The sequence below is a fragment of the Alosa sapidissima genome, chromosome 4, assembly GCF_018492685.1.
Source record: "Alosa sapidissima isolate fAloSap1 chromosome 4, fAloSap1.pri, whole genome shotgun sequence".
Taxonomy (NCBI): Eukaryota; Metazoa; Chordata; class Actinopteri; order Clupeiformes; family Clupeidae; genus Alosa; species Alosa sapidissima.
Window position 1 is genome coordinate 37,777,668 of NC_055960.1, and position 21,604 is coordinate 37,799,271.

General features: G+C 50.3%; 1 protein-coding gene, 30 non-coding genes and 2 pseudogenes across 31 annotated transcripts; all 33 read right to left on the reverse strand.

Moving 5' to 3' along the window:
* Positions 1–69: 69 nt before the first annotated feature.
* Positions 70–234, reverse strand: LOC121707964. Its single transcript, XR_006031456.1, has one exon. It is a non-coding gene; the product is annotated as a U1 spliceosomal RNA (small nuclear RNA).
* Positions 235–593: 359 nt separating this feature from the next.
* Positions 594–758, reverse strand: LOC121708032. Its single transcript, XR_006031523.1, has one exon. It is a non-coding gene; the product is annotated as a U1 spliceosomal RNA (small nuclear RNA).
* Positions 759–1,117: 359 nt separating this feature from the next.
* Positions 1,118–1,282, reverse strand: LOC121707965. The gene has a single exon (XR_006031457.1). It is a non-coding gene; the product is annotated as a U1 spliceosomal RNA (small nuclear RNA).
* Positions 1,283–1,641: 359 nt separating this feature from the next.
* On the reverse strand, positions 1,642–1,806 carry LOC121707966. Its single transcript, XR_006031458.1, has one exon. It is a non-coding gene; the product is annotated as a U1 spliceosomal RNA (small nuclear RNA).
* Positions 1,807–2,165: 359 nt separating this feature from the next.
* LOC121707967 lies at positions 2,166–2,330 on the reverse strand. The gene has a single exon (XR_006031459.1). It is a non-coding gene; the product is annotated as a U1 spliceosomal RNA (small nuclear RNA).
* A 359-nt stretch (positions 2,331–2,689) lies between these two features.
* LOC121708033 lies at positions 2,690–2,854 on the reverse strand. Its single transcript, XR_006031524.1, has one exon. It is a non-coding gene; the product is annotated as a U1 spliceosomal RNA (small nuclear RNA).
* Positions 2,855–3,213: 359 nt separating this feature from the next.
* On the reverse strand, positions 3,214–3,378 carry LOC121708035. The gene has a single exon (XR_006031526.1). It is a non-coding gene; the product is annotated as a U1 spliceosomal RNA (small nuclear RNA).
* Positions 3,379–3,737: 359 nt separating this feature from the next.
* LOC121707968 lies at positions 3,738–3,902 on the reverse strand. The gene has a single exon (XR_006031460.1). It is a non-coding gene; the product is annotated as a U1 spliceosomal RNA (small nuclear RNA).
* A 359-nt stretch (positions 3,903–4,261) lies between these two features.
* Positions 4,262–4,426, reverse strand: LOC121708021. The gene has a single exon (XR_006031512.1). It is a non-coding gene; the product is annotated as a U1 spliceosomal RNA (small nuclear RNA).
* A 359-nt stretch (positions 4,427–4,785) lies between these two features.
* On the reverse strand, positions 4,786–4,950 carry LOC121707969. The gene has a single exon (XR_006031461.1). It is a non-coding gene; the product is annotated as a U1 spliceosomal RNA (small nuclear RNA).
* A 359-nt stretch (positions 4,951–5,309) lies between these two features.
* On the reverse strand, positions 5,310–5,474 carry LOC121707970. The gene has a single exon (XR_006031462.1). It is a non-coding gene; the product is annotated as a U1 spliceosomal RNA (small nuclear RNA).
* Positions 5,475–5,833: 359 nt separating this feature from the next.
* On the reverse strand, positions 5,834–5,998 carry LOC121708058. The gene has a single exon (XR_006031549.1). It is a non-coding gene; the product is annotated as a U1 spliceosomal RNA (small nuclear RNA).
* A 359-nt stretch (positions 5,999–6,357) lies between these two features.
* Positions 6,358–6,522, reverse strand: LOC121707971. The gene has a single exon (XR_006031463.1). It is a non-coding gene; the product is annotated as a U1 spliceosomal RNA (small nuclear RNA).
* A 359-nt stretch (positions 6,523–6,881) lies between these two features.
* Positions 6,882–7,046, reverse strand: LOC121707972. The gene has a single exon (XR_006031464.1). It is a non-coding gene; the product is annotated as a U1 spliceosomal RNA (small nuclear RNA).
* Positions 7,047–7,405: 359 nt separating this feature from the next.
* Positions 7,406–7,570, reverse strand: LOC121708059. Its single transcript, XR_006031550.1, has one exon. It is a non-coding gene; the product is annotated as a U1 spliceosomal RNA (small nuclear RNA).
* A 359-nt stretch (positions 7,571–7,929) lies between these two features.
* LOC121707973 lies at positions 7,930–8,094 on the reverse strand. Its single transcript, XR_006031465.1, has one exon. It is a non-coding gene; the product is annotated as a U1 spliceosomal RNA (small nuclear RNA).
* Positions 8,095–8,453: 359 nt separating this feature from the next.
* Positions 8,454–8,618, reverse strand: LOC121708056. Its single transcript, XR_006031547.1, has one exon. It is a non-coding gene; the product is annotated as a U1 spliceosomal RNA (small nuclear RNA).
* A 359-nt stretch (positions 8,619–8,977) lies between these two features.
* Positions 8,978–9,142, reverse strand: LOC121707974. Its single transcript, XR_006031466.1, has one exon. It is a non-coding gene; the product is annotated as a U1 spliceosomal RNA (small nuclear RNA).
* A 359-nt stretch (positions 9,143–9,501) lies between these two features.
* LOC121707975 lies at positions 9,502–9,666 on the reverse strand. Its single transcript, XR_006031467.1, has one exon. It is a non-coding gene; the product is annotated as a U1 spliceosomal RNA (small nuclear RNA).
* A 2-nt stretch (positions 9,667–9,668) lies between these two features.
* On the reverse strand, positions 9,669–9,800 carry LOC121708092 (annotated as a pseudogene).
* A 359-nt stretch (positions 9,801–10,159) lies between these two features.
* Positions 10,160–10,324, reverse strand: LOC121708060. The gene has a single exon (XR_006031551.1). It is a non-coding gene; the product is annotated as a U1 spliceosomal RNA (small nuclear RNA).
* A 359-nt stretch (positions 10,325–10,683) lies between these two features.
* On the reverse strand, positions 10,684–10,848 carry LOC121708068. Its single transcript, XR_006031558.1, has one exon. It is a non-coding gene; the product is annotated as a U1 spliceosomal RNA (small nuclear RNA).
* A 359-nt stretch (positions 10,849–11,207) lies between these two features.
* On the reverse strand, positions 11,208–11,372 carry LOC121708041. Its single transcript, XR_006031532.1, has one exon. It is a non-coding gene; the product is annotated as a U1 spliceosomal RNA (small nuclear RNA).
* A 359-nt stretch (positions 11,373–11,731) lies between these two features.
* On the reverse strand, positions 11,732–11,896 carry LOC121707976. Its single transcript, XR_006031468.1, has one exon. It is a non-coding gene; the product is annotated as a U1 spliceosomal RNA (small nuclear RNA).
* Positions 11,897–12,255: 359 nt separating this feature from the next.
* LOC121708107 lies at positions 12,256–12,425 on the reverse strand. The gene has a single exon (XR_006031588.1). It is a non-coding gene; the product is annotated as a U1 spliceosomal RNA (small nuclear RNA).
* A 26-nt stretch (positions 12,426–12,451) lies between these two features.
* LOC121707282 lies at positions 12,452–17,523 on the reverse strand. The gene is made up of 2 exons (XM_042089724.1): positions 17,503–17,523; positions 12,452–13,776 (listed from the first exon to the last, which is right to left on the reverse strand). Exon 2 carries the CDS (start codon positions 13,640–13,642, stop codon positions 12,584–12,586), a length of 1,059 nt encoding a protein of 352 aa, XP_041945658.1. The 5' UTR covers positions 13,643–13,776; positions 17,503–17,523; the 3' UTR covers positions 12,452–12,583.
* LOC121708121 lies at positions 17,431–17,552 on the reverse strand (annotated as a pseudogene).
* Positions 17,553–17,918: 366 nt separating this feature from the next.
* LOC121707977 lies at positions 17,919–18,083 on the reverse strand. The gene has a single exon (XR_006031469.1). It is a non-coding gene; the product is annotated as a U1 spliceosomal RNA (small nuclear RNA).
* A 359-nt stretch (positions 18,084–18,442) lies between these two features.
* LOC121708046 lies at positions 18,443–18,607 on the reverse strand. The gene has a single exon (XR_006031537.1). It is a non-coding gene; the product is annotated as a U1 spliceosomal RNA (small nuclear RNA).
* A 350-nt stretch (positions 18,608–18,957) lies between these two features.
* Positions 18,958–19,122, reverse strand: LOC121708044. Its single transcript, XR_006031535.1, has one exon. It is a non-coding gene; the product is annotated as a U1 spliceosomal RNA (small nuclear RNA).
* Positions 19,123–19,481: 359 nt separating this feature from the next.
* Positions 19,482–19,646, reverse strand: LOC121707978. The gene has a single exon (XR_006031470.1). It is a non-coding gene; the product is annotated as a U1 spliceosomal RNA (small nuclear RNA).
* A 359-nt stretch (positions 19,647–20,005) lies between these two features.
* On the reverse strand, positions 20,006–20,170 carry LOC121708067. Its single transcript, XR_006031557.1, has one exon. It is a non-coding gene; the product is annotated as a U1 spliceosomal RNA (small nuclear RNA).
* A 359-nt stretch (positions 20,171–20,529) lies between these two features.
* LOC121707980 lies at positions 20,530–20,694 on the reverse strand. Its single transcript, XR_006031471.1, has one exon. It is a non-coding gene; the product is annotated as a U1 spliceosomal RNA (small nuclear RNA).
* Between the last annotated feature and the right edge of the window lie 910 nt (positions 20,695–21,604).

Consider the following 21,604-nt stretch of genomic DNA (forward strand, 5'->3'; position numbering starts at 1 on the left):
ACGGTGTCCCACAGAGTGCATTGTCCACGTTCCACTAGTCGCTCTGTCTTTTCTTTACACCATCAAAATCAGGGGAGAGCGCGAACGCAGTCCCCCACTACCAGAAATTGTGCAGTCGAGATTCCCACATTTGAGGAATTCGCAGGGGTCAGCACGACCGGATGTGCAATGGCCGAGCCTCGCCCTGGGCAAACAACCTTCTTGATCATTGTATCACCCCTGCCAGGTAAGTATGAGTTGGAACAGACCAAGTTGGCGCAGGGGTTCCTGGCCACTGGCAACACGCAGATGGTGGGCCCACCTCCAAGATTCCGTAAAGGGGGAGGGGCCTCCCTGAAAGACATCATTACTCGGAGCTTCCATAACAGCGACCTCTCCTGGTGAAGTGCCAAGGCTGCGTCTAAATTATCCCGGCTAGATAGTGGACAGGAGGCACGCACTAAATCTAGACTCCTCCGACGGAGAAGCCGAGCAAAAGAGTGAACGTACGGCAGAACATGGCACAGAAAGCAAAGAAATGAGCCACGGTGTCCCACAGAGTGCATTGTCCACGTTCCACTAGTCGCTCTGTCTTTTCTTTACACCATCAAAATCAGGGGAGAGCGCGAACGCAGTCCCCCACTACCAGAAATTGTGCAGTCGAGATTGCCACATTTGAGGAATTCGCAGGGGTCAGCACGACCGGATGTGCAATGGCCGAGCCTCGCCCTGGGCAAACAACCTTCTTGATCATTGTATCACCCCTGCCAGGTAAGTATGAGTTGGAACAGACCAAGTTGGCGCAGGGGTTCCTGGCCACTGGCAACACGCAGATGGTGGGCCCACCTCCAAGATTCCGTAAAGGGGGAGGGGCCTCCCTGAAAGACATCATTACTCGGAGCTTCCATAACAGCGACCTCTCCTGGTGAAGTGCCAAGGCTGCGTCTAAATTATCCCGGCTAGATAGTGGACAGGAGGCACGCACTAAATCTAGACTCCTCCGACGGAGAAGCCGAGCAAAAGAGTGAACGTACGGCAGAACATGGCACAGAAAGCAAAGAAATGAGCCACGGTGTCCCACAGAGTGCATTGTCCACGTTCCACTAGTCGCTCTGTCTTTTCTTTACACCATCAAAATCAGGGGAGAGCGCGAACGCAGTCCCCCACTACCAGAAATTGTGCAGTCGAGATTCCCACATTTGAGGAATTCGCAGGGGTCAGCACGACCGGATGTGCAATGGCCGAGCCTCGCCCTGGGCAAACAACCTTCTTGATCATTGTATCACCCCTGCCAGGTAAGTATGAGTTGGAACAGACCAAGTTGGCGCAGGGGTTCCTGGCCACTGGCAACACGCAGATGGTGGGCCCACCTCCAAGATTCCGTAAAGGGGGAGGGGCCTCCCTGAAAGACATCATTACTCGGAGCTTCCATAACAGCGACCTCTCCTGGTGAAGTGCCAAGGCTGCGTCTAAATTATCCCGGCTAGATAGTGGACAGGAGGCACGCACTAAATCTAGACTCCTCCGACGGAGAAGCCGAGCAAAAGAGTGAACGTACGGCAGAACATGGCACAGAAAGCAAAGAAATGAGCCACGGTGTCCCACAGAGTGCATTGTCCACGTTCCACTAGTCGCTCTGTCTTTTCTTTACACCATCAAAATCAGGGGAGAGCGCGAACGCAGTCCCCCACTACCAGAAATTGTGCAGTCGAGATTCCCACATTTGAGGAATTCGCAGGGGTCAGCACGACCGGATGTGCAATGGCCGAGCCTCGCCCTGGGCAAACAACCTTCTTGATCATTGTATCACCCCTGCCAGGTAAGTATGAGTTGGAACAGACCAAGTTGGCGCAGGGGTTCCTGGCCACTGGCAACACGCAGATGGTGGGCCCACCTCCAAGATTCCGTAAAGGGGGAGGGGCCTCCCTGAAAGACATCATTACTCGGAGCTTCCATAACAGCGACCTCTCCTGGTGAAGTGCCAAGGCTGCGTCTAAATTATCCCGGCTAGATAGTGGACAGGAGGCACGCACTAAATCTAGACTCCTCCGACGGAGAAGCCGAGCAAAAGAGTGAACGTACGGCAGAACATGGCACAGAAAGCAAAGAAATGAGCCACGGTGTCCCACAGAGTGCATTGTCCACGTTCCACTAGTCGCTCTGTCTTTTCTTTACACCATCAAAATCAGGGGAGAGCGCGAACGCAGTCCCCCACTACCAGAAATTGTGCAGTCGAGATTCCCACATTTGAGGAATTCGCAGGGGTCAGCACGACCGGATGTGCAATGGCCGAGCCTCGCCCTGGGCAAACAACCTTCTTGATCATTGTATCACCCCTGCCAGGTAAGTATGAGTTGGAACAGACCAAGTTGGCGCAGGGGTTCCTGGCCACTGGCAACACGCAGATGGTGGGCCCACCTCCAAGATTCCGTAAAGGGGGAGGGGCCTCCCTGAAAGACATCATTACTCGGAGCTTCCATAACAGCGACCTCTCCTGGTGAAGTGCCAAGGCTGCGTCTAAATTATCCCGGCTAGATAGTGGACAGGAGGCACGCACTAAATCTAGACTCCTCCGACGGAGAAGCCGAGCAAAAGAGTGAACGTACGGCAGAACATGGCACAGAAAGCAAAGAAATGAGCCACGGTGTCCCACAGAGTGCATTGTCCACGTTCCACTAGTCGCTCTGTCTTTTCTTTACACCATCAAAATCAGGGGAGAGCGCGAACGCAGTCCCCCACTACCAGAAATTGTGCAGTCGAGATTGCCACATTTGAGGAATTCGCAGGGGTCAGCACGACCGGATGTGCAATGGCCGAGCCTCGCCCTGGGCAAACAACCTTCTTGATCATTGTATCACCCCTGCCAGGTAAGTATGAGTTGGAACAGACCAAGTTGGCGCAGGGGTTCCTGGCCACTGGCAACACGCAGATGGTGGGCCCACCTCCAAGATTCCGTAAAGGGGGAGGGGCCTCCCTGAAAGACATCATTACTCGGAGCTTCCATAACAGCGACCTCTCCTGGTGAAGTGCCAAGGCTGCGTCTAAATTATCCCGGCTAGATAGTGGACAGGAGGCACGCACTAAATCTAGACTCCTCCGACGGAGAAGCCGAGCAAAAGAGTGAACGTACGGCAGAACATGGCACAGAAAGCAAAGAAATGAGCCACGGTGTCCCACAGAGTGCATTGTCCACGTTCCACTAGTCGCTCTGTCTTTTCTTTACACCATCAAAATCAGGGGAGAGCGCGAACGCAGTCCCCCACTACCAGAAATTGTGCAGTCGAGATTGCCACATTTGAGGAATTCGCAGGGGTCAGCACGACCGGATGTGCAATGGCCGAGCCTCGCCCTGGGCAAACAACCTTCTTGATCATTGTATCACCCCTGCCAGGTAAGTATGAGTTGGAACAGACCAAGTTGGCGCAGGGGTTCCTGGCCACTGGCAACACGCAGATGGTGGGCCCACCTCCAAGATTCCGTAAAGGGGGAGGGGCCTCCCTGAAAGACATCATTACTCGGAGCTTCCATAACAGCGACCTCTCCTGGTGAAGTGCCAAGGCTGCGTCTAAATTATCCCGGCTAGATAGTGGACAGGAGGCACGCACTAAATCTAGACTACTCCGACGGAGAAGCCGAGCAAAAGAGTGAACGTACGGCAGAACATGGCACAGAAAGCAAAGAAATGAGCCACGGTGTCCCACAGAGTGCATTGTCCACGTTCCACTAGTCGCTCTGTCTTTTCTTTACACCATCAAAATCAGGGGAGAGCGCGAACGCAGTCCCCCACTACCAGAAATTGTGCAGTCGAGATTCCCACATTTGAGGAATTCGCAGGGGTCAGCACGACCGGATGTGCAATGGCCGAGCCTCGCCCTGGGCAAACAACCTTCTTGATCATTGTATCACCCCTGCCAGGTAAGTATGAGTTGGAACAGACCAAGTTGGCGCAGGGGTTCCTGGCCACTGGCAACACGCAGATGGTGGGCCCACCTCCAAGATTCCGTAAAGGGGGAGGGGCCTCCCTGAAAGACATCATTACTCGGAGCTTCCATAACAGCGACCTCTCCTGGTGAAGTGCCAAGGCTGCGTCTAAATTATCCCGGCTAGATAGTGGACAGGAGGCACGCACTAAATCTAGACTCCTCCGACGGAGAAGCCGAGCAAAAGAGTGAACGTACGGCAGAACATGGCACAGAAAGCAAAGAAATGAGCCACGGTGTCCCACAGAGTGCATTGTCCACGTTCCACTAGTCGCTCTGTCTTTTCTTTACACCATCAAAATCAGGGGAGAGCGCGAACGCAGTCCCCCACTACCAGAAATTGTGCAGTCGAGATTCCCACATTTGAGGAATTCGCAGGGGTCAGCACGACCGGATGTGCAATGGCCGAGCCTCGCCCTGGGCAAACAATCTTCTTGATCATTGTATCACCCCTGCCAGGTAAGTATGAGTTGGAACAGACCAAGTTGGCGCAGGGGTTCCTGGCCACTGGCAACACGCAGATGGTGGGCCCACCTCCAAGATTCCGTAAAGGGGGAGGGGCCTCCCTGAAAGACATCATTACTCGGAGCTTCCATAACAGCGACCTCTCCTGGTGAAGTGCCAAGGCTGCGTCTAAATTATCCCGGCTAGATAGTGGACAGGAGGCACGCACTAAATCTAGACTCCTCCGACGGAGAAGCCGAGCAAAAGAGTGAACGTACGGCAGAACATGGCACAGAAAGCAAAGAAATGAGCCACGGTGTCGCACAGAGTGCATTGTCCACGTTCCACTAGTCGCTCTGTCTTTTCTTTACACCATCAAAATCAGGGGAGAGCGCGAACGCAGTCCCCCACTACCAGAAATTGTGCAGTCGAGATTCCCACATTTGAGGAATTCGCAGGGGTCAGCACGACCGGATGTGCAATGGCCGAGCCTCGCCCTGGGCAAACAACCTTCTTGATCATTGTATCACCCCTGCCAGGTAAGTATGAGTTGGAACAGACAAAGTTGGCGCAGGGGTTCCTGGCCACTGGCAACACGCAGATGGTGGGCCCACCTCCAAGATTCCGTAAAGGGGGAGGGGCCTCCCTGAAAGACATCATTACTCGGAGCTTCCATAACAGCGACCTCTCCTGGTGAAGTGCCAAGGCTGCGTCTAAATTATCCCGGCTAGATAGTGGACAGGAGGCACGCACTAAATCTAGACTCCTCCGACGGAGAAGCCGAGCAAAAGAGTGAACGTACGGCAGAACATGGCACAGAAAGCAAAGAAATGAGCCACGGTGTCGCACAGAGTGCATTGTCCACGTTCCACTAGTCGCTCTGTCTTTTCTTTACACCATCAAAATCAGGGGAGAGCGCGAACGCAGTCCCCCACTACCAGAAATTGTGCAGTCGAGATTCCCACATTTGAGGAATTCGCAGGGGTCAGCACGACCGGATGTGCAATGGCCGAGCCTCGCCCTGGGCAAACAACCTTCTTGATCATTGTATCACCCCTGCCAGGTAAGTATGAGTTGGAACAGACAAAGTTGGCGCAGGGGTTCCTGGCCACTGGCAACACGCAGATGGTGGGCCCACCTCCAAGATTCCGTAAAGGGGGAGGGGCCTCCCTGAAAGACATCATTACTCGGAGCTTCCATAACAGCGACCTCTCCTGGTGAAGTGCCAAGGCTGCGTCTAAATTATCCCGGCTAGATAGTGGACAGGAGGCACGCACTAAATCTAGACTCCTCCGACGGAGAAGCCGAGCAAAAGAGTGAACGTACGGCAGAACATGGCACAGAAAGCAAAGAAATGAGCCACGGTGTCCCACAGAGTGCATTGTCCACGTTCCACTAATCGCTCTGTCTTTTCTTTACACCATCAAAATCAGGGGAGAGCGCGAACGCAGTCCCCCACTACCAGAAATTGTGCAGTCGAGATTCCCACATTTGAGGAATTCGCAGGGGTCAGCACGACCGGATGTGCAATGGCCGAGCCTCGCCCTGGGCAAACAACCTTCTTGATCATTGTATCACCCCAGCCAGGTAAGTATGAGTTGGAACAGACCAAGTTGGCGCAGGGGTTCCTGGCCACTGGCAACACGCAGATGGTGGGCCCACCTCCAAGATTCCGTAAAGGGGGAGGGGCCTCCCTGAAAGACATCATTACTCGGAGCTTCCATAACAGCGACCTCTCCTGGTGAAGTGCCAAGGCTGCGTCTAAATTATCCCGGCTAGATAGTGGACAGGAGGCACGCACTAAATCTAGACTCCTCCGACGGAGAAGCCGAGCAAAAGAGTGAACGTATGGCAGAACATGGCACAGAAAGCAAAGAAATGAGCCACGGTGTCCCACAGAGTGCATTGTCCACGTTCCACTAGTCGCTCTGTCTTTTCTTTACACCATCAAAATCAGGGGAGAGCGCGAACGCAGTCCCCCACTACCAGAAATTGTGCAGTCGAGATTCCCACATTTGAGGAATTCGCAGGGGTCAGCACGACCGGATGTGCAATGGCCGAGCCTCGCCCTGGGCAAACAACCTTCTTGATCATTGTATCACCCCTGCCAGGTAAGTATGAGTTGGAACAGACCAAGTTGGCGCAGGGGTTCCTGGCCACTGGCAACACGCAGATGGTGGGCCCACCTCCAAGATTCCGTAAAGGGGGAGGGGCCTCCCTGAAAGACATCATTACTCGGAGCTTCCATAACAGCGACCTCTCCTGGTGAAGTGCCAAGGCTGCGTCTAAATTATCCCGGCTAGATAGTGGACAGGAGGCACGCACTAAATCTAGACTCCTCCGACGGAGAAGCCGAGCAAAAGAGTGAACGTACGGCAGAACATGGCACAGAAAGCAAAGAAATGAGCCACGGTGTCCCACAGAGTGCATTGTCCACGTTCCACTAGTCGCTCTGTCTTTTCTTTACACCATCAAAATCAGGGGAGAGCGCGAACGCAGTCCCCCACTACCAGAAATTGTGCAGTCGAGATTCCCACATTTGAGGAATTCGCAGGGGTCAGCACGACCGGATGTGCAATGGCCGAGCCTCGCCCTGGGCAAACAACCTTCTTGATCATTGTATCACCCCTGCCAGGTAAGTATGAGTTGGAACAGACCAAGTTGGCGCAGGGGTTCCTGGCCACTGGCAACACGCAGATGGTGGGCCCACCTCCAAGATTCCGTAAAGGGGGAGGGGCCTCCCTGAAAGACATCATTACTCGGAGCTTCCATAACAGCGACCTCTCCTGGTGAAGTGCCAAGGCTGCGTCTAAATTATCCCGGCTAGATAGTGGACAGGAGGCACGCACTAAATCTAGACTCCTCCGACGGAGAAGCCGAGCAAAAGAGTGAACGTACGGCAGAACATGGCACAGAAAGCAAAGAAATGAGCCACGGTGTCCCACAGAGTGCATTGTCCACGTTCCACTAGTCGCTCTGTCTTTTCTTTACACCATCAAAATCAGGGGAGAGCGCGAACGCAGTCCCCCACTACCAGAAATTGTGCAGTCGAGATTCCCACATTTGAGGAATTCGCAGGGGTCAGCACGACCGGATGTGCAATGGCCGAGCCTCGCCCTGGGCAAACAACCTTCTTGATCATTGTATCACCCCAGCCAGGTAAGTATGAGCTGGAACAGACCAAGTTGGCGCAGGGGTTCCTGGCCACTGGCAACACGCAGATGGTGGGCCCACCTCCAAGATTCCGTAAAGGGGGAGGGGCCTCCCTGAAAGACATCATTACTCGGAGCTTCCATAACAGCGACCTCTCCTGGTGAAGTGCCAAGGCTGCGTCTAAATTATCCCGGCTAGATAGTGGACAGGAGGCACGCACTAAATCTAGACTCCTCCGACGGAGAAGCCGAGCAAAAGAGTGAACGTACGGCAGAACATGGCACAGAAAGCAAAGAAATGAGCCACGGTGTCCCACAGAGTGCATTGTCCACGTTCCACTAGTCGCTCTGTCTTTTCTTTACACCATCAAAATCAGGGGAGAGCGCGAACGCAGTCCCCCACTACCAGAAATTGTGCAGTCGAGATTCCCACATTTGAGGAATTCGCAGGGGTCAGCACGACCGGATGTGCAATGGCCGAGCCTCGCCCTGGGCAAACAACCTTCTTGATCATTGTATCACCCCTGCCAGGTAAGTATGAGTTGGAACAGACCAAGTTGGCGCAGGGGTTCCTGGCCACTGGCAACACGCAGATGGTGGGCCCACCTCCAAGATTCCGTAAAGGGGGAGGGGCCTCCCTGAAAGACATCATTACTCGGAGCTTCCATAACAGCGACCTCTCCTGGTGAAGTGCCAAGGCTGCGTCTAAATTATCCCGGCTAGATAGTGGACAGGAGGCACGCACTAAATCTAGACTCCTCCGACGGAGAAGCCGAGCAAAAGAGTGAACGTACGGCAGAACATGGCACAGAAAGCAAAGAAATGAGCCACGGTGTCCCACAGAGTGCATTGTCCACGTTCCACTAGTCGCTCTGTCTTTTCTTTACACCATCAAAATCAGGGGAGAGCGCGAACGCAGTCCCCCACTACCAGAAATTGTGCAGTCGAGATTCCCACATTTGAGGAATTCGCAGGGGTCAGCACGACCGAATGTGCAATGGCCGAGCCTCGCCCTGGGCAAACAACCTTCTTGATCATTGTATCACCCCTGCCAGGTAAGTATGAGTTGGAACAGACCAAGTTGGCGCAGGGGTTCCTGGCCACTGGCAACACGCAGATGGTGGGCCCACCTCCAAGATTCCGTAAAGGGGGAGGGGCCTCCCTGAAAGACATCATTACTCGGAGCTTCCATAACAGCGACCTCTCCTGGTGAAGTGCCAAGGCTGCGTCTAAATTATCCCGGCTAGATAGTGGACAGGAGGCACGCACTAAATCTAGACTCCTCCGACGGAGAAGCCGAGCAAAAGAGTGAACGTACGGCAGAACATGGCACAGAAAGCAAAGAAATGAGCCACGGTGTCCCACAGAGTGCATTGTCCACGTTCCACTAGTCGCTCTGTCTTTTCTTTACACCATCAAAATCAGGGGAGAGCGCGAACGCAGTCCCCCACTACCAGAAATTGTGCAGTCGAGATTCCCACATTTGAGGAATTCGCAGGGGTCAGCACGACCGGATGTGCAATGGCCGAGCCTCGCCCTGGGCAAACAACCTTCTTGATCATTGTATCACCCCTGCCAGGTAAGTATGAGTTGGAACAGACCAAGTTGGCGCAGGGGTTCCTGGCCACTGGCAACACGCAGATGGTGGGCCCACCTCCAAGATTCCGTAAAGGGGGAGGGGCCTCCCTGAAAGACATCATTACTCGGAGCTTCCATAACAGCGACCTCTCCTGGTGAAGTGCCAAGGCTGCGTCTAAATTATCCCGGCTAGATAGTGGACAGGAGGCACGCACTAAATCTAGACTCCTCCGACGGAGAAGCCGAGCAAAAGAGTGAACGTACGGCAGAACATGGCACAGAAAGCAAAGAAATGAGCCACGGTGTCCCACAGAGTGCATTGTCCACGTTCCACTAGTCGCTCTGTCTTTTCTTTACACCATCAAAATCAGGGGAGAGCGCGAACGCAGTCCCCCACTACCAGAAATTGTGCAGTCGAGATTCCCACATTTGAGGAATTCGCAGGGGTCAGCACGACCGGATGTGCAATGGCCGAGCCTCGCCCTGGGCAAACAACCTTCTTGATCATTGTATCACCCCTGCCAGGTAAGTATGAGTTGGAACAGACCAAGAGATTCCCACATTTGAGGAATTCGCAGGGGTCAGCACGACCGGATGTGCAATGGCCGAGCCTCGCCCTGGGCAAACAACCTTCTTGATCATTGTATCACCCCTGCCAGGTAAGTATGAGTTGGAACAGACCAAGTTGGCGCAGGGGTTCCTGGCCACTGGCAACACGCAGATGGTGGGCCCACCTCCAAGATTCCGTAAAGGGGGAGGGGCCTCCCTGAAAGACATCATTACTCGGAGCTTCCATAACAGCGACCTCTCCTGGTGAAGTGCCAAGGCTGCGTCTAAATTATCCCGGCTAGATAGTGGACAGGAGGCACGCACTAAATCTAGACTCCTCCGACGGAGAAGCCGAGCAAAAGAGTGAACGTACGGCAGAACATGGCACAGAAAGCAAAGAAATGAGCCACGGTGTCCCACAGAGTGCATTGTCCACGTTCCACTAGTCGCTCTGTCTTTTCTTTACACCATCAAAATCAGGGGAGAGCGCGAACGCAGTCCCCCACTACCAGAAATTGTGCAGTCGAGATTCCCACATTTGAGGAATTCGCAGGGGTCAGCACGACCGGATGTGCAATGGCCGAGCCTCGCCCTGGGCAAACAACCTTCTTGATCATTGTATCACCCCAGCCAGGTAAGTATGAGCTGGAACAGACCAAGTTGGCGCAGGGGTTCCTGGCCACTGGCAACACGCAGATGGTGGGCCCACCTCCAAGATTCCGTAAAGGGGGAGGGGCCTCCCTGAAAGACATCATTACTCGGAGCTTCCATAACAGCGACCTCTCCTGGTGAAGTGCCAAGGCTGCGTCTAAATTATCCCGGCTAGATAGTGGACAGGAGGCACGCACTAAATCTAGACTCCTCCGACGGAGAAGCCGAGCAAAAGAGTGAACGTACGGCAGAACATGGCACAGAAAGCAAAGAAATGAGCCACGGTGTCCCACAGAGTGCATTGTCCACGTTCCACTAGTCGCTCTGTCTTTTCTTTACACCATCAAAATCAGGGGAGAGCGCGAACGCAGTCCCCCACTACCAGAAATTGTGCAGTCGAGATTCCCACATTTGAGGAATTCGCAGGGGTCAGCACGACCGAATGTGCAATGGCCGAGCCTCGCCCTGGGCAAACAACCTTCTTGATCATTGTATCACCCCTGCCAGGTAAGTATGAGTTGGAACAGACCAAGTTGGCGCAGGGGTTCCTGGCCACTGGCAACACGCAGATGGTGGGCCCACCTCCAAGATTCCGTAAAGGGGGAGGGGCCTCCCTGAAAGACATCATTACTCGGAGCTTCCATAACAGCGACCTCTCCTGGTGAAGTGCCAAGGCTGCGTCTAAATTATCCCGGCTAGATAGTGGACAGGAGGCACGCACTAAATCTAGACTCCTCCGACGGAGAAGCCGAGCAAAAGAGTGAACGTACGGCAGAACATGGCACAGAAAGCAAAGAAATGAGCCACGGTGTCCCACAGAGTGCATTGTCCACGTTCCACTAGTCGCTCTGTCTTTTCTTTACACCATCAAAATCAGGGGAGAGCGCGAACGCAGTCCCCCACTACCAGAAATTGTGCAGTCGAGATTCCCACATTTGAGGAATTCGCAGGGGTCAGCACGACCGGATGTGCAATGGCCGAGCCTCGCCCTGGGCAAACAACCTTCTTGATCATTGTATCACCTCTGCCAGGTAAGTATGAGTTGGAACAGACCAAGTTGGCGCAGGGGTTCCTGGCCACTGGCAACACGCAGATGGTGGGCCCACCTCCAAGATTCCGTAAAGGGGGAGGGGCCTCCCTGAAAGACATCATTACTCGGAGCTTCCATAACAGCGACCTCTCCTGATGAAGTGCCAAGGCTGCGTCTAAATTATCCCGGCTAGATAGTGGACAGGAGGCACGCACTAAATCTAGACTCCTCCGACGGAGAAGCCGAGCAAAAGAGTGAACGTACGGCAGAACATGGCACAGAAAGCAAAGAAATGAGCCACGGTGTCCCACAGAGTGCATTGTCCACGTTCCACTAGTCGCTCTGTCTTTTCTTTACACCATCAAAATCAGGGGAGAGCGCGAACGCAGTCCCCCACTACCAGAAATTGTGCAGTCGAGATTCCCACATTTGAGGAATTCGCAGGGGTCAGCACGACCGGATGTGCAATGGCCGAGCCTCGCCCTGGGCAAACAACCTTCTTGATCATTGTATCACCCCTGCCAGGTAAGTATGAGTTGGAACAGACCAAGTTGGCGCAGGGGTTCCTGGCCACTGGCAACACGCAGATGGTGGGCCCACCTCCAAGATTCCGTAAAGGGGGAGGGGCCTCCCTGAAAGACATCATTACTCGGAGCTTCCATAACAGCGACCTCTCCTGGTGAAGTGCCAAGGCTGCGTCTAAATTATCCCGGCTAGATAGTGGACAGGAGGCACGCACTAAATCTAGACTCCTCCGACGGAGAAGCCGAGCAAAAGAGTGAACGTACGGCAGAACATGGCACAGAAAGCAAAGAAATGAGCCATGGTGTCCCACAGAGTGCATTGTCCACGTTCCACTAGTCGCTCTGTCTTTTCTTTACACCATCAAAATCAGGGGAGAGCGCGAACGCAGTCCCCCACTACCAGAAATTGTGCAGTCGAGATTCCCACATTTGAGGAATTCGCAGAGGTCAGCACGACCGGATGTGCAATGGCCGAGCCTCGCCCTGGGCAAACAATTTTTTCAATTTTTTTTACTTTATTGTGTTTCATAGCAAATACATACATAATACTCAGAAGTATCAGCTTATAAATACATGTACAAGCACATTGTGGAGGCTAAATTCTTTTACATTGTTCACTGCATTTAAATCAGAAGGATATCACATCAACATATCACAAACATAATACGTATTACACAAGTCGCAAATTCTGTCCCATTAAAAGCATAAATCCCACCCAAACAAATGTTCCATACAATCCATTTTCCACATGACTTTTGTTTTTTCCTTCCCGTACTTCAACAAGTCTCTTGTGACATAGTCCTTAATGCTGTTCAGTGCCATACTTTTTGCCCCACCCAAAGTAATCTTTTCTTTTTTAAGGAATAACTTATTCCTAACCACCCACAAGGTACATTTGACACAATTAATAACTGCCCAGAGTCTACAAAATTCTTGACCTTTTTTCCTCATGTGTAATCCAAAAAGTACAGTTTCTCTACATAAAACCATGTTGTAATTTCCAAACCATGGCCTAAACACATTCCACACAAGTTTAGCAAATGTACAGTCCCAAAACACATGATCTATTGTTTCTTCATTACAAAAGCTTTCTCTGATACATTTAGCACTAGCACACAGACCCCATCTGTAGAGGACTGTTCTTGTTGGTAAACAGTTCTGTGCCACCTTCCAAGCTACATCTTTATGTTTGTTAAACAGAAAGGGGAAGGATGTACATTTCCATACTCGTACACACTGGTTTTCTGTCAATGCCCTAATTGTTTCTATTCTCGGGGGGGCATCCTCCAATAATTCATGGATGGCACCGCTACTTAATTCAGAGCCTGCACATATGGTTCCTTTATGCTTCACTAAGAAATCTTTTGCTTCTTGGTAGAGGTATGGCCGAGTATCCGAGGAGGGTAGGGTGAGAGGTCGCCTTTCCCAGTTCTTCCCAGGCATATACCTACCCACCCAGAATTTGGCAAAGAGAGTCCACAGAGCTTCTCCTCCTTGGTCTGCTATTCCTTTTAAGATATTACTCAGGAACATTGCTTTAAATTTCTTTGTAATATCCAGCACGTCTCTGCCCCCTAAAGCTTTTGGTTTATACATGATTGTCCTTTTGACTCTCTCTGTTTTTCCACCCCAGATAAAGCGGAACATCTCCCGGCGGGCCATTGTGATGAAGGAACTGGGGGCAGGAAGTATCATCGCCAGGTATGATAAGGCTGATAGAATTTCCATCTTTGCAATCATAATTTTGCCAAGCATTGTTAGGTCACGTGATCGCCATAGGAAGAATTTCTGTTTTATTTTATTTATTCTCGTTCCCCAGTTTTTCCTATCCGTCTCTTCTCCAAAGTAAATCCCAAGAACCTTAATATTTTTCTCTTGTTCAGTCAACCCTAAGGGTATTTTGTTTTCTGTCCAATTACTGTACAAGATTTCACTTTTACTTACATTCAACTTAATTCCTGTTGCTTTAGAGAATTGTCCACATGTAGCCAATCCTGTGTGAATAGAAAAGTTATCCACTGCAAAGAAGGTTATATCATCCATATACATAGATAATTTTGCCTGTCTTCCATTCCCTCCAGGGATTGGCATTCCTCTGAAGTTCACATTAGAACGTATTGCATTGGCTAGGGGCTCCATGCACATGACAAATAGTGAAGCTGACAGAGGGCACCCTTGTCTTAGTCCAGACTGCAGCGGGATGGTTGCTGATGGGTGGCCATTTATCATGGCAATGCTGGAAATGTTGCAGTACATCATTTTAATGGAGGACAAAAACAATGGTCCAAAATTCATCTTTTCTAAAATTGACATTAAAAATTCTCTATCAAGTTTATCAAATGCTTTTTCATGGTCCAAGGTCACAATGCTCACTGGAGTTTGTCTTTCCTTAGAGTAGAGGATAATGTCCCGTGTCAAGGCAAGATTATCTGATATTCCTCTCTTTGGGATTCCGCAGGTCTGTTCAGAGCTGACGACTTTGGCCAACACAGTTTGCAATCTAGTGCACATAACTTTAGCACAGATCTTATAGTCAGTCCCTAAAAGGCTTATTGGTCTCCAATTCTTTATGTCTGATTTTTCTCCTTTTTTAAAGAGGAGTGAGATACATCCGTTTCTCATACTGTCAGGTAATTCTCCCTTCTCCTGAGATTCTTTATATATGTTAAGGAGCTCCTCCGCTAAGATGTCCTTAAAAGCAATATAAAAATCCCCTGGCAAACCGTCAAGTCCTGGTGCTTTATTCTTTGATAGGTTATCTATGGCCTTTTTTATTTCGTGTAGCGAAAAGGGACTTTCTAAAAGATATTTGTCTTCATTTAACAGGACCTTTTCTATTTGTCCCAGAAAACGCTGCTTCTGTATAGAATTTGTACAAGGCTTCTTATAAAGATCTTTGTAAAAAGTTTCCACAACATTTGCCAGCTCATTTTGTTTGTCCACTTTGATACCATCTTGATTTTTTAGTTCTTTTATTGACTGACGTGGTTTCAGCGATTTCCTGAAGAAATACTGTGTGCAATTTTCGTTCTGTTCAAAGGTTTTAGCTCGACTCCTTTCTATAACTCCTCTTGCATCTTCTGCTGCGATGGTCATCATTTTCCCTTTAATCAGGGTGATCTCCTCATCTACATCAAAGCCCTCCTGCTGCATTTTATAGAATCTCTGCAGTTTTCCTTGTAACCTTTTTAGATAAAGTTTTTTCCCTTGAGCTTTCCTTTTCCCTTCTATTTGGAAGAATATTCTTGTTCTCTTTTTGATTTCCTCCCACCAGTCTGAAGCTGAGTTATAAAGACTTTTCAATGAAATCCAATCATAAAATTTTGCTTTATATCTGTTAATTACATTGGGGTTATCTAAAAGGCTTGTATTCAGTTTCCAGTAACCTTGTCCAGCTTTTATAGACCCAGGGATTTTTACTGCACAGGTCAAAAGGGAGTGATCTGAAAAAAATGTTGGTGCCACTTTAGCTTGTGTCACCTCAAGACTTGTTGATGTTAAAATCATGTCTATTCTTGAGTGTGCCTTTCCATTTGTCCAGGTAAAACCAGGCAGATCTGGATTTTCTTTTCTGTATGTATCAATCAGTTTAAAATCCTTTATAATGGTCTTCAACAGCTCAGAGCTACTATCTGTTGTGTTGGCTGTTTTGGTTATTTTATCTTTACAATTTAGGACACAATTAAAATCACCAGCTATTACAATGGGATTGTTACATAACAATACAGGATATAAAGCTAAAAGTGTTTCTAACCGATCTTTTAAATCAGTGGGGCAATAGATATTAATAAGTCTCAGCTCAAGCCCGTGCCTCTGAATATCGACACAGATCAGTCTTCCATCCTGTATAATTTGAATTTTCTGGACCTCAATATTATGAGCTCTAAAAAGTATTCCTACTCCAGACGCTCTGTTAGAGTTATCTCCTGACCACACAGAAGGCCCATGTGTCCATCGTCCTTGGAAGGTTTTATAATCATCTTTATATGAAAGCCAACATTCCTGTAAGAAATAAATGTCACTTTTTAAGGTTTGTAGATGTTCAAAAACTGCCTCACATTTCACTCTATCATTTATGCCACGTACATTAATAGATGTTGTTTTTAGAATGTCCATTAGGGGAATTAGGAAGGATATCAATGTTCATGGCAAGTCTTCTTCCTTTTTTTTGCATGTTTCTTTTTATTTGCTAGACTTGCTGAGGAGGTATTTGATTGTGAAGAACTTTCTTTCATTTGAGTTGCTGTGGAGAACACTAAGACCTCATCAGGCTCTAAGAATGGGGTTTCTAGAGGGGATTTGGGCGACCAGTTGATCCCAGCCCCCCACTGTGCCTCCCCAGAGGAGGTGGTGAGGACTCTCTCCCTTTTGTCTTCTACATTTCCTCCACCAGAGGGAGACACAGGGAAAGCAGATGGTGAACTTGTAGATGGTGAACTTGTAGAGGGGTTCTCCCCATTGTTGGAAACGATTGACTCCAAAGGATTCTCTGCTCCAATTTCTGTAGTTCCCAGGAATCCTTCGGCTTGTGAGGGTGGAATTACAGATCCATCTGGGCTCTCATTGAGGGCGGCCGAAGACTCGGATGAACTCTCTGAACAGGATGTTTCACTTTCCGTGTCTTCCGATGGACTGAGGGGGTCCAAACTTCCTTCAGCTGTGGCCTCATTCATATGTTGGTTTGGGTTAATATCAACCTCACTTGAAAAAAAGGGGTGAAAATCTGTTCCTTGTGTTCCAGCCAAATCAGGCTGATTGTTGTAATCAGATTCAGGTGTGGTGGTAGCCATGTTGGAAGCATGTGCTTCCAGAGTTACTACCTCCATGTGTTGGACAATGGTGGAACTATACTCAGTTTCTGAGGGGGGAGCACACATTTTAACACGGTTTGCATAGGCTCGTGGACAATCTTTAAACCTGTGGTCTTGTGAAAGGCAAAGATTACATACTGTAGAAGCAGTGCACTGTGAGGCAGTATGTTCTGTGCTCTTACATATTCTACAAACCTCCACAGTGCATTGGGCCGCGAGATGCTCTTTGCTTCTACAACGCCTGCATTCCTTCGGTTGTCCTGCATAAAAAACAGAGCCTCTAAAAGCACCAATCTGAATATTATTGGGTAGATGTTGAATCCCATCACCGATTCTTTTCAGCCTGACTTGGAATCTTCGTTCTCCCGTTTTAATTCCATCCACATCTTTTACTTCAAATCCAGAAAGAACTGTGGCATACCTCATTAACCATGTGCTAATGTCCTCAATCTTCACTTTTTCAGAATACATCACGACATGGACAATCTTTAAGTCTCTCTCTGACAAAGGTATGAAAACAATCTTCTGGAAGGCTGCAGAATCCTTCTTCTTTTTATCAAATCTCTCACAGCACAGTTCAAAAATCCTTAAACTTGCAAAAATGACTTCAAAAATCTTCTTACCAGGAAAAGCAAAGACATAATCCAGTTGATTTGTTGGAAATCCCAATTCTTTTTGCAGGATCTGGCGACTAAACTGCAATCGATCCATCTCCAGATCTTCCAACAATTCGAATCTTGCAGCATTCCTCCTTTGTCCAGGTAACACCATGCTTCAGTCCTTGCACTCCAGCCGTCAAGATACCTGGGCAAACAACCTTCTTGATCATTGTATCACCCCTGCCAGGTAAGTATGAGTTGGAACAGACCAAGTTGGCGCAGGGGTTCCTGGCCACTGGCAACACGCAGATGGTGGGCCCACCTCCAAGATTCCGTAAAGGGGGAGGGGCCTCCCTGAAAGACATCATTACTCGGAGTTTCCATAACAGCCACCTCTCCTGGTGAAGTGCCAAGGCTGCGTCTAAATTATCCCGGCTAGATAGTGGACAGGAGGCACGCACTAAATCTAGACTCCTCCGACGGAGAAGCCGAGCAAAAGGCAAAAGAGTGAACGTACGGCAGAACATGGCACAGAAAGCAAAGAAATGAGCCATGGTGTCCCACAGAGTGCATTGTCCACGTTCCACTAGTCGCTCTGTCTTTTCTTTACACCATCAAAATCAGGGGAGAGCGCGAACGCAGTCCCCCACTACCAGAAATTGTGCAGTCGAGATTCCCACATTTGAGGAATTCGCAGGGGTCAGCACGACCGGATGTGCAATGGCCGAGCCTCGCCCTGGGCAAACAACCTTCTTGATCATTGTATCACCCCTGCCAGGTAAGTATGAGTTGGAACAGACCAAGTTGGCGCAGGGATTCCTGGCCACTGGCAACACGCAGATGGTGGGCCCACCTCCAAGATTCCGTAAAGGGGGAGGGGCCTCCCTGAAAGACATCATTACTCTGAGCTTCCATAACAGCGACCTCTCCTGGTGAAGTGCCAAGGCTGCGTCTAAATTATCCCGGCTAGATAGTGGACAGGAGGCACGCACTAAATCTAGACTCCTCCGACGGAGAAGCCGAGCAAAATAGTGAACGTACGGCAGAACATGGCACAGAAAGCAAAGAAATGAGCCATGGTGTCCCACAGAGTGCATTGTCCACGTTCCACTAGTCGCTCTGTCTTTTCTTTACACCATCAAAATCAGGGGAGAGCGCGAACGCAGTCCCCCACTACCAGAAATTGTGCAGTCGAGATTCCCACATTTGAGGAATTCGCAGGGGTCAGCACGAACGGATGTGCAATGGCCGAGCCTCGCCCTGGGCAAACAACCTTCTTGATCATTGTATCACCCCTGCCAGGTAAGTATGAGTTGGAACAGACCAAGTTGGCGCAGGGGTTCCTGGCCACTGGCAACACGCAGATGGTGGGCCCACCTCCAAGATTCCGTAAAGGGGGAGGGGCCTCCCTGAAAGACATCATTACTCGGAGTTTCCATAACAGCGACCTCTCCTGGTGAAGTGCGTCTAAATTATCCCGGCTAGATAGTGGACAGGAGGCACGCACTAAATCTAGACTCCTCCGACGGAGAAGCCGAGCAAAAGAGTGAACGTACGGCAGAACATTGCACAGAAAGCAAAGAAATGAGCCATGGTGTCCCACAGAGTGCATTGTCCACGTTCCACTAGTCGCTCTGTCTTTTCTTTACACCATCAAAATCAGGGGAGAGCGCGAACACAGTCCCCCACTACCAGAAATTGTGCAGTCGAGATTCCCACATTTGAGGAATTCGCAGGGGTCAGCACGACCGGATGTGCAATGGCCGAGCCTCGCCCTGGGCAAACAACCTTCTTGATCATTGTATCACCCCTGCCAGGTAAGTATGAGTTGGAACAGACCAAGTTGGCGCAGGGGTTCCTGGCCACTGGCAACACGCAGATGGTGGGCCCACCTCCAAGATTCCGTAAAGGGGGAGGGGCCTCCCTGAAAGACATCATTACTCGGAGCTTCCATAACAGCGACCTCTCCTGGTGAAGTGCCAAGGCTGCGTCTAAATTATCCCGGCTAGATAGTGGACAGGAGGCACGCACTAAATCTAGACTCCTCCGACGGAGAAGCCGAGCAAAAGAGTGAACGTACGGCAGAACATGGCACAGAAAGCAAAGAAATGAGCCATGGTGTCCCACAGAGTGCATTGTCCACGTTCCACTAGTCGCTCTGTCTTTTCTTTACACCATCAAAATCAGGGGAGAGCGCGAACGCAGTCCCCCACTACCAGAAATTGTGCAGTCGAGATTCCCACATTTGAGGAATTCGCAGGGGTCAGCACGACCGGATGTGCAATGGCCGAGCCTCGCCCTGGGCAAACAACCTTCTTGATCATTGTATCACCCCTGCCAGGTAAGTATGAGTTGGAACAGACCAAGTTGGCGCAGGGGTTCCTGGCCACTGGCAACACGCAGATGGTGGGCCCACCTCCAAGATTCCGTAAAGGGGGAGGGGCCTCCCTGAAAGACATCATTACTCGGAGTTTCCATAACAGCGACCTCTCCTGGTGAAGTGCCAAGGCTGCGTCTAAATTATCCCGGCTAGATAGTGGACAGGAGGCACGCACTAAATCTAGACTCCTCCGACGGAGAAGCCGAGCAAAAGAGTGAACGTACGGCAGAACATGGCACAGAAAGCAAAGAAATGAGCCACGGTGTCCCACAGAGTGCATTGTCCACGTTCCACTAGTCGCTCTGTCTTTTCTTTACACCATCAAAATCAGGGGAGAGCGTGAACGCAGTCCCCCACTACCAGAAATTGTGCAGTCGAGATTCCCACATTTGAGGAATTCGCAGGGGTCAGCACGACCGGATGTGCAATGGCCGAGCCTCGCCCTGGGCAAACAACCTTCTTGATCATTGTATCACCCCAGCCAGGTAAGTATGAGTTGGAACAGACCAAGTTGGCGCAGGGGTTCCTGGCCACTGGCAACACGCAGATGGTGGGCCCACCTCCAAGATTCCGTAAAGGGGGAGGGGCCTCCCTGAAAGACATCATTACTCGGAGCTTCCATAACAGCGACCTCTCCTGGTGAAGTGCCAAGGCTGCGTCTAAATTATCCCGGCTAGATAGTGGACAGGAGGCACGCACTAAATCTAGACTCCTCCGACGGAGAAGCCGAGCAAAAGAGTGAACGTACGGCAGAACATGGCACAGAAAGCAAAGAAATGAGCCACGGTGTCCCACAGAGTGCATTGTCCACGTTCCACTAGTCGCTCTGTCTTTTCTTTACACCATCAAAATCAGGGGAGAGCGCGAACGCAGTCCCCCACTACCAGAAATTGTGCAGTCGAGATTCCCACATTTGAGGAATTCGCAGGGGTCAGCACGACCGGATGTGCAATGGCCGAGCCTCGCCCTGGGCAAACAACCTTCTTGATCATTGTATCACCCCTGCCAGGTAAGTATGAGTTGGAACAGACCAAGTTGGCGCAGGGGTTCCTGGCCACTGGCAAAACGCAGATGGTGGGCCCACCTCCAAGATTCCGTAAAGGGGGAGGGGCCTCCCTGAAAGACATCATTACTCGGAGCTTCCATAACAGCGACCTCTCCTGGTGAAGTGCCAAGGCTGCGTCTAAATTATCCCGGCTAGATAGTGGACAGAAGGCACGCACTAAATCTACACTCCTCCGACGGAGAAGCCGAGCAAAAGAGTGAACGTACGGCAGAACATGGCACAGAAAGCAAAGAAATGAGCCACGGTGTCCCACAGAGTGCATTGTCCACGTTCCACTAGTCGCTCTGTCTTTTCTTTACACCATCAAAATCAGGGGAGAGCGCGAACGCAGTCCCCTGTCCGCAGTCCCCTGTTGTTTCTATTCTCGGGGGGGCATCCTCCAATAATTCATGGATGGCACCGCTACTTAATTCAGAGCCTGCACATATGGTTCCTTTATGCTTCACTAAGAAATCTTTTGCTTCTTGGTAGAGGTATGGCCGAGTATCCGAGGAGGGTAGGGTGAGAGGTCGCCTTTCCCAGTTCTTCCCAGGCATATACCTACCCACCCAGAATTTGGCAAAGAGAGTCCACAGAGCTTCTCCTCCTTGGTCTGCTATTCCTTTTAAGATATTACTCAGGAACATTGCTTTAAATTTCTTTGTAATATCCAGCACGTCTCTGCCCCCTAAAGCTTTTGGTTTATACATGATTGTCCTTTTGACTCTCTCTGTTTTTCCACCCCAGATAAAGCGGAACATCTCCCGGCGGGCCATTGTGATGAAGGAACTGGGGGCAGGAAGTATCATCGCCAGGTATGATAAGGCTGATAGAATTTCCATCTTTGCAATCATAATTTTGCCAAGCATTGTTAGGTCACGT